Genomic DNA, 9,924 nt, shown 5'->3' on the forward strand with positions numbered 1-9,924 from the left:
ATGAAGCAAACTGATTGTGAACAGAGACACAAAGAGCATTGTATATACACCAGTGCCCCACCCTTACGATCTCAATATGCTCAGTCCAAAGGCATGAAGAGTGCAGTTAATAACCTGCATGCCAATGGAGAGATAAGATACTGTTGCCAGGAGGAGCTAGTATCACTAAGAAAAAGTCTTTCTTAATTCAATATGATTAATGAAGGGGAAAATACAATTGGAAAGACCTGGATATCTCAAACTTACTGAAGTCAGTGGCAATCTATCTTGAAGACAATCCTATGAATTATTTCTGTTTAACAGAAGAGGGACAACTCGAGAAGTCACAGAAAGAATCAAGGTGGAAATTATTAATGACAGATGGAAATAACCTTTTGCCCATTTGATTTCTCCTTTAACTTCTATTCAAGTAGATTGAATTTTGTTATCTAATTCTGGTTTCTTTCTTGGTACCTTTATTTATAATTCCTGCCTAAAACAAGTGCTTAAATTACTTTACCCTCTAACTCATTTATTTGAGATCTGTTGCCTTACTATCACTCAATTTTCCTGAAAGGTATCTACAGAAGCTACTCCAAAAAAGTGGGTGTCCCACAAAATTTTGTCTCTCAAAACTGAGTGTCCCACTGCCTCTGGTACATAAGAACCAGTACTTTAAAATGAATCTCGCTGCCTTATATTTGGCTCAAATGTTAAAGAGGTTGTGAAAGATACAATCATATGTAGAATTTATAAGAAAATGATTTTTTAAATGGTTTTATGATTCTTGGACTAGTCATTCACAGTAGTTTCCTCCACATGGCAAATTAAATAGGTCAAGAGAGTAGAGAGGAGGATGCCTGGGTGGCTCAGTCAGTTAAGTGTCTGCCTTTGGCTCAGGTCACTCTCTCTCTCTCCCTCTCAAATAAATAAAATCTTTAAAAAAAGAGAGAGAGAGAGTAGAGAAGAGGAGAGAGAATTCATGAAGATTCCTTTGGACTGAGCAGTAGTCTGAGTCTGAAACCACCCCTTTCAAACAGGAAAGGGTGTGTTTTTTTTTTTAAAGATTTTATTTATTTATTTGACAGAGAGAGACAGCCAGCGAAAGAGGGAACACAAACAGGCTCCCAGCGGAGGAGCCTGATGTGGGGCTCGATCCCAGAACACCGGGATCACGCCCTGAGCCAAAGGCAGACGCTAACGACTGTGCCACCCAGGCGCCCCAGGAAAGGGTGTTTTGAAGTATCTGCCCCATCACATCAATAGGTGTGCAGGTGGGAGACTTCAAAAGAGCTACTTGGGCATTTTAGTAAATGCATATTTTAATTGGAAGGGAGCAGAGTGAACCAAATCAGAAATTCTGGGGGATGAGAGAAGAGCCAACAGCTATTACAGTGGTGGATTCAAGAAAGTCTTGGCTGCTGCAATGGTTTTGAGACAAATGATGAAAGGGACATTTGTCTGTGTTGGAGGAGGGCCACAGTGAAGGGAGAGCTAGCGCAGGGTTGTCCCCAGTCTAATCCAGTAATGCCATCAGAGGGACAAATGGATCAAGTAGCACGATGCTGGGAGAGAATGCTGGATCTGCAGAGTCTACAAAAGGTGATATAAGCTTCACAGGAGGAAGATGCACCAGCCCAGGCTGGGAACCTGCAGGCCTGTTGTCCCAGTAAGGAGGCTTCTAAGAACCTGAACTTTTCCCATGAGAGAAGAGGCAGCTCTTTAAATACCTCCTAGGCTCAGATTGGGAGAGTAAGAACTGTTTTGTAACTTTCCCTCCCCCCCATGCATGGCCCAAACAGGAGGACCCTATGGCCACTGCTGACATGCTGGTAGGGAAGGGGCAGGGAGAGAGAGAAGCTGCCCAGAGCTCCTCTCTCAAGCACAAGGGGTCATCAGGAAGGAGTCCTAGCTGGGGAGAGGACAAGACTGAATGTTATATGACCTTATGAGTTTTTAGTATTCATAGGATTGGGCTGTCAAATTAGTGAACTTAGATGCTGTTTATGTTTATAACTGAAATTGGTTGTGATACATTTATTACTGTGGACATCATGGACCTGCAGGAGTTTTCATCCAACTGCAGGGGAAAAATAAGATGGAAAGGACAAAAGGAAACAAAAACGTAGAATTTACGTCACATCTAAGGACCACCCTTGTCCCTTAAATCCATTATGTGTATTAATTACCCACTTATTATTCTTAAATCCCACTGCAGAGGGTGCAGTGATAGGGCTGAAGAGGAGATGGAAACAGCTAATGACAGCACAGGTGGGGATTTCATCTTAGTGGGCTTCTCTGAGCGGCCTGAGTTAGAGCTCATTCTCTCCCTCTTTGTCCTGACATTCTACACCATAACCCTTGTGGGCAACGTGGCCATCATCCTGCTTTCTATCCTGGACACTGGACTTCACACACCCATGTACTTCTTCCTTAGAAACCTCTCTGTGCTTGACCTCTGCTTCACCACCAGCATTGTGCCCCAGATGCTGGTGAACATGTGGGGAGGCAACAAGAAGATCAGCTATGCCGGCTGCATGGTCCAGTACTGGGTGGCCTTGGCACTTGGCTCCACTGAGTGTGTGCTCCTTGCAGTGATGGCAATAGACCGCTATGTTGCAGTTTGCTGGCCTCTGCGCTATGCTTCTATCATGCACCCCAGGCTGTGTCACCTCCTGGCAGCAGCTTCCTGGTCCTCTGGTTTTGCCAATTCCTTTCTACAGTCCTCAATGGCTATGGTGCTCCCTCGATGTGGAAACCGGCGTGTGGACCACTTCTTTTGTGAACTGTTGATCATTGTTAAACTCTCCTGTGTGGATACTGGCCCGACGGAATCTAAAATGTTTATTGCCCGGCTAATCATCCTAGGCATGCCTGTCTCCATCATCCTGACCACTTATGTGTGCATCGCCAGGGCAGTAGTAAAAATGCGCTCAGCAGAAGGAAGGAAAAAGGCCTTTGGAACCTGTGCCTCCCACCTCATGGTAGTGTCAGTCTTCTATGGGACCATTATGTTTTTGTATCTGCAGCCCAAGGACAACTACTCCCAGGACCAGAGCAAAGCACTGGCAGTGCTGTACATGATCCTTGCGCCCACATTCAACCCTCTGATCTATACACTGAGGAATAAGGATGTGAAGAAAGCAGTCAGAAGGGTATTAGGGAAGGAGCAGGTGTAGGGAGATCGAGAGTGGGAAGAACAGGTGAGGCAACCACTGGACACATATGTGGGGTATACCTGTTTTAACTGCACTTGTTTCACCTTTCTGTGAGGGAATTGGGAAATCTGCTGTGTTCTATCTACTAGCTATTTCTGGGATCCTTACAGGGTGGGCACTCACCAGAAGGAAACTTAACCATTCCTAAAGGAACCTCTGGCCAAGGCAATCCTCACTGGCAAGTAATTCTGTGTCCCACTGTTGATGCTTTCCTATTTTCAATGCATAGTCACTAACTAATTCAAATGCCACCAAGTATATATCTAGATGTTATAATAACACCAACGATAATTCTACTACATTTATTAAGGAGCTACATGGCCATAGAAGCTGCTTCATTTTCTCCATCGCCACCTTCACTGCACCATCATCAAAACTATCAAGCATAGTCAACTAGGGAGGATTTAGTCAGTAACATATGGCACAATACTTGCCCATCATGAATAAATATATGGAGAACAAGAACAAAAGAACAAAAGACAAGTAGACAGAGATTACACAGTATACCAAAGATTCCTGTTTCTTAGGACTGAAAGGAATACCATGACTATTCAAGGCAAGGCTGTAGAACATGTCAAATTCCACCTAATTTAGAACAGTTTTAGAGGAGGTGTTCGAATAACAGAAATAAACACATTTGCTTGCTGGATATATAAGACAGTCTATAAATTTCAAAATTACAACAATGATAACTGAATAAAGAGAACTGTTAGTTAAGCAGAGACAAGGTAACTGATGTCATTGAGATTCTAATAGAATCTCTGCTTACCTTCTTAGAGAGAAGAGGAAAACCAAAAAGCACTATTTTGAGTAGGGAAGTGAAAGCAAAGGGAGTCATGGGGCTTGATTTGCACTGCTACATCCACATGGTTCTCACATGACCATGATCCCATGGTTCCTAATCCATATTGGCATTAACAGGTTGCTCAGTCATTCATTCTGTGGCCCAATGTGGGACCCAAGTGCATCCTATCCTTCTGACATTTGGCTCAGCCTTTAATGGCGTATCCTTATAAGAGGGAGTCTCTGTTAATTAAAGTGGGACTTGAGAAAAACATCCTCTCATTCCCAGAAGAACACAGCCTTTTCTTATGTGGCAGCTCTGGGTGTCATGCTATTATGCCTAGCTAATGATAGACTGAAAGCTTTACTTCTGTACTTCTTAAATTGTTCATCCATGTGCTTAGAAAGGAGCCTAACACTCTGTAAATAATCAATAAATATGGGTTGAATGAATGAATGAATGAATGAAAATGGTGAGATGTCCACACAAGATGGCAGCACAGTTTAGAATACCTCTGAGACACCTTTGTGGAGTTATAGGCAACATTTCATTCTATACCATGGACACTTTGCATTGGCAAGTGACTGAACGTGCAGATTGAAAAAATAAAATTATCATACATATAACAGGCTACATCCATATCTACTAAACTCTACTGTAACAACCACACTGAAACACAATAGTCAGGGATTAGTCCAAATATAAATCATTGCTTTAAAGGAGAAAAAGAAATGGCTGCAGTGTTTTTCATCAGCTTTTCAATTAAAGCAGTGGTTCTCAACATGAGGCAGTTTTGCCCCACACCCCCATTGCAGGGGACACTTGGCAATGTCTGGAGACATTTTTGGTGGTTGCAGCCTAGGAGGGAGGGATTACTGGCAACTAGTAAGTAGAGGCCAGGGATGCTGCTAAACATTGTACAATGCACAGGATAGTCTCCCACAACAAAGAATTATCCAGCCCAAAATGTCAACAGTGCTGAAGTTGGAAGCCCTGAATTAGAGAAATAAATATTATGGATGGTCTCATTTATGAAGGCAAGTGTATTCATAACAGTGAGGTGAGTTGATATCTGAATTTTTAAATTCTTTTATTTTATTTTTAATATTTTTTATTATATTATGTTAGTCACCATACGATATCTGAATTTTTAGGAAGTCATTGATCACCTGTGTCAGGAAGGGTCTAACTAGGAAAATAGAAACAACTTAAGTATTTACGATGGAGGCTATTTAATGCAGAACATTGTTGTTCCAAGTGATAAAAGGGCTGCAAATCCAAACAGGAGATATTGAGGAAACCCTGAGATTAGTAACAGTATGAAGCTGCTAACATCCCTACACTTGAGATAAAAGAAGTTGGTATTAGTAGAACCCAAGGAGTAGGGTCATCTCGAAGAAACTGCAGCCAGCATGGCAAACTGGTCTTGCAGGAGCTCGAGCAGCTTTTCACTGCTGCTGCCTGAGGCACTACCTGAAGCAAAATGGGAGATAGTACTAGCTCACCTTATCCCTTCATTCTCTCCTCCAATATTCTGTGGATATGGGAACCAAGAAAATGCAGCCTACAGGGTCATTAGCACCTCATCGCACCAGCTCTACCCCACCACAAACTGGCTAGATCAGGGAAGGGCAATAAATGTATCTGGAGACCAATAGGCTTGGGGTTGGCACAATTAATCCTTAGTTCAGTCTGCATCCATTCTCACATTCTGTGAGTATTTCTCTCTCATAGGAAATTCAGGCCTTCAGCTTAGGATAGGCAACTCCCTACCTCTTTCCAGCAAGAGGCCCACTCTCCTGTCAGTTATGTGTCCATCTCAAGTCATTATGTGCCCATCTCAAGTCCATTACTTCAGGTAATACACTGTCCTTTTCATCTAGTCTGAGTAACTTCTCAGGGTCTGATGGTCTACAAATGAAATAGAAAATAATTGGTTAATATATACATAAAAATATCCATTACAGCCACAGTCTTCATTGATGTAATGGGTCATGAGGCCACTGCTGGTATTGGTTTCAATCACATTATTTTATGACCCAGTTCATGTTACTTTTGCTTTCAACCACTACCTGGTAAGTTGTACCAGACTTTTGTTTCTAGAGGTTATGAAGCCTTTGTTGGGCTGTCATAGTTTTTGAATGATGCTAACTATCAAACATGGCAGTACTAAGACTCACCGAGAGAATTCCATGGGTTCCAAACATAGTGTTGCTTCTCCTCATTGTGTAGCAACCAGCTTATTTCCCTTGATAATTGGGATTATTTGCCCCACATAAGAAATTAATTTTCTTAACTAATTCTCAGTTCAATGGCATCATGGCATGAGGTCCCACAATACCAGGTGAAGTCATAACCATTGATGTGCCTTCTGGTGAACACATTTATCTTTTAAAAGGGAACTAAGACCTCAAGAGCAGAAGAGGAAAGAAAAGCTGAAGTGAGATATTAGGTGGTGAGAGTGTTCACATTCATTTCTGCTCCTTGGTTCCTGAGCCTATGTATTCTGTATTTGGGAAAAAAGTACACCAGATATACAAAGCATATAATACATGATATATAATACCCATAAGGATGTTATATCCAAGCTGATGAGATAATATTTTTCAGTAGGTCATCCAAATCTACCAAGGCTACCTACTTCTAGGTACTGTGTTGCATGGAAAGAACAATACCTTTTATGGACGCTGAGCCATTGTCACATTTTATTATGCTGAAATGAGTTTGGGAGGGTGCTATGTGGAATACCATGATGATGAATGAGGCATTCCTAAAGTCCACAGATAATGATGCAGAAGCATAGCAGAAAGGGAAGGCAAATCCATATGTAGAATATGTCCTGTTATAATTATGACAATTTTTATGTTGGAAGGGGACCAATGTCATAAACCTGCCCTCAGAGAGATTGCTTGAGGATTCAGAATGACAGATAGTTGTCGCTCCATGTGAACCTTTAGTCTTGGCAATTAAGGCACTCAGTTCTAGTGGTAGGCTGATCAGTGTGGTAAGGAAAAATCCATACCACTGAGCCAATGCATAGCCTCCATTCCCAGCCCCACTGCCAATTTATACACAGGTCCACTGAGTAACTCTTGGAGTGACTGAGGAAAGAGGCTGACAGACATTCACATGCTCACAAATATTCTCAACTCCTGTGCCCATTCTGAAAGGTTTCTCCGTATATGCCCATTAACATCCCCAGGGCCCATTAACAATCTGGGAATTGTTTCTTGAAAATATAGGCAGAAGAGGATGTGACTTTGCACTGAAACCCTAAGACTTTTTGTGTTATATACCCATTGGGTTTTTTCAGAAGGTCTGTCCAGAATCCCTATTTTGCCCTGACTCATGAAACATTGGAATCGGATCTGATGGTTCTTAAAACCCAAGCAGCAGAGTGGTTTTTACTGCAGCCTAGATATGCTGTAAAGCCTTGGGACATCATACGGACTAATGGGGGAAAAAGTTGGAGCAACATAACCGAACGTGGTATATCTTGCATTCCAAATCCAAAGTGACTCAGCAATTACTGTGCCTCTTTCTTACAGGTAACTGTTTAAGTTGAAGTAGGTTTTTTTCACTTTAGAGGAGATTTAGGGGATATCTTTACATGCTCTATATGAATGAGTGTTGCACTTCTTGATATGATAGTTCCTTGAAATTTCATGGGTCTTATCTCCCCCTGTTGTCATGCAAATATTTTATGAAGGCATAACATACTCACAATTTTGTGCACATCAGTTCCACCTGGCCTGAGATCATTAATTTAGTGGACCAGCACGACATATTGTGAGATTTCTATACGATCCACATTCCTATAGACTATATTATAACAGAATGCAGAACAGTTGAGATAGCTCTGAGGAAAGACAGCACAGATATACTGGTGTACATGTCAAGTGATATTGTACTGTTTGTGATAATTCTTGCTGGTTTACATGAAGAAAAATCTCATTTTCCAGGGAAGGGACTATGTTGATTTGCTAAAGCAAAGATACAAAATCTTCCGCAGATGCTACAATTTTTGGAACTTCCTAATTAACTTTATGGTAATCCCTACTTGTTCCACAAGTATGGTGGCCTTGACATTAGATAAACAAACAAGTTAAATAGAAACAGGGTAGTGACGATCATTCTCGCATATTTGATGATGGCTTTAATCCCTGCAATTTTTTTCTCACAGTTGCAATATTGGTTTTTAATTATGATTTTGCTATGGAGAAATACTTTCAGGGACTTCAACTTAGTCCTTCTTACCATAGTAGCTCCCATTCTGCAAGAACCAACGTACGGTTATGTGAAAGATTATTTCCTCCAACTATGTATTTAAGACCAGGAGAAATAACCAAAGAATTAATCTGTGGATACACTAGACCCACTGTGACATGGATTTGGCCCAAACTCTATTTATCACATGACTTCTATAAGTTTCCACACTGGCCCTTCAAATCTGCATATTTTTCTTTGTCTAATGCAGAGTCACCCTGGTCAGTAACTAACTGCAGATTCCTTTAAGGAAAGGTAAAGACCTCTATGCTTCATCTTCTTTCTTTAAAAAAATTTTTTTTAATTTAAATTCAATTTAACTAATATATACTGTATTAATAGTTTCAGAGGTAGAATTTATTGATTCATTAGTTGTATACAATACCCAGTGCTTGTTACATCAAGTGTTCTCCTTAATGCCCATCACCCAGTTATCCCATCCCCTATCCTTCTCCCCTCCATATGCTTCATTTTCTTAATCTGTTAAATGATAATACTTTTCTTTTCTTTCTTTTTTTTTTTTTTTACAGTCTTGATGTCTTTTCTTTTTCTTATACTTATTGTACCATGAATTCATAGGGAATGGATTCCAGCAGCTCAGGCTCCTTTGGTGCTTACAAAGTGTGCTTCTCTGGGTGGAGTAGGCTGGAGGTTCAGTTGAATCCAAGTACCTATCTTTTGGGCTTCCTTCTTTTTCTGATCATTTTCCTTCACACACTTCAGGAAGTTATCTTGGCTCTTTGAGGGCTTAATATGCTCAATATGTACATTAATTCTCTTATCAAGTATCTCGTCCTTCACTTGTCTGTATACAAGGCCAACAGCATGCTGGGTGACACTGTAGACTCTTCCAGTTTTGCCATGGTAACATTTATGAAGCACTTCTTGAACAGTGCCCATTCCCTTGATGTCTACATCACCTTTCTTGTAGATTGGCATGTATGTGGCCAAAGGAACAATTCCATGTTTTCTAAAAGGCCTAGAGAACATACAGAGGGTGCCTCTTCTCTTTCCCTTTGTGTTGGTCATTTTGGCAAATTACTAGAAGATGGCAGTTCAGACCAAAAGGCAGTAACACTTCATTCAAAACAAAATTTTTTTGTCTTTAGTGTATTCCTACTACGACACTCTAATAATTAATGCTTTATGTAGTTGTCTTTTTTTTTTAAAGTTTTCATTTGAATTCCAGTTAACATAAAGTGTAATATTAGTTTCAGGTGTTCAATATAGTGATTTAACACTTCCATATATCACCCAGTGCTCATCACAAGTGCACACCTTAATCCCCATCTCCTATTTCACCTATTCCCCAACCATCTCCCCTCTGATAACCATCGGATTGTTCTCTATGGTTAAGAGTCTGGTTCTTGATTTGTCTTTCTCTCTCCCTTTCTTATTTTTTCCCCTTTGCTCCTTTGTTTTGTTCTTCAATTCCACTTATGAGTGAAATCATATGGTATTTGCTTTCCTCTGACTGACTTCGGTTACCCTTATACTCTCTAGCTCATTCATTTCCATTCATTACAAATGGAAAGATTTCAGTCGTTTTTATGGCTAAGTAATGTTCCATTGTGTGTGTGTGTGTGTATACTGCATCTTTATCCATTCATCAGTCCATGGACACTTGGTCTGCTTTCTGTCTCTTGGTTATTGTAAATAATGCTGCTATAAACATAA

The 9,924-nt window shown here is 40.7% G+C and overlaps 1 protein-coding gene and 1 pseudogene across 1 annotated transcript; one reads left to right on the forward strand and one right to left on the reverse strand.

The window, feature by feature from the left end:
- The first annotated feature begins 2,180 nt into the window (after positions 1 to 2,180).
- On the forward strand, positions 2,181 to 3,919 carry OR2Y1 (olfactory receptor family 2 subfamily Y member 1). The gene has a single exon (XM_045808377.2). The coding sequence runs from the start codon at positions 2,226 to 2,228 to the stop codon at positions 3,156 to 3,158; it is 933 nt and encodes a 310-aa protein (XP_045664333.2). The 5' UTR covers positions 2,181 to 2,225; the 3' UTR covers positions 3,159 to 3,919.
- A 4,885-nt stretch (positions 3,920 to 8,804) lies between these two features.
- LOC123799348 (large ribosomal subunit protein eL21 pseudogene) lies at positions 8,805 to 9,276 on the reverse strand (annotated as a pseudogene).
- Positions 9,277 to 9,924: the final 648 nt, after the last annotated feature.

The sequence above is a fragment of the Ursus americanus genome, chromosome 5 (assembly GCF_024610735.1).
Source record: "Ursus americanus isolate L20-20 chromosome 5, mUrsAme1.1.p, whole genome shotgun sequence".
Classification (NCBI taxonomy): Eukaryota; Metazoa; Chordata; class Mammalia; order Carnivora; family Ursidae; genus Ursus; species Ursus americanus.

Coding starts and splice junctions, on each gene's coding strand:
- OR2Y1 (XM_045808377.2), top strand. CDS start 2,226: ATGGAAACAGCTAATGACAGCACAGGTGGGGATTTCATCTTAGTGGGC.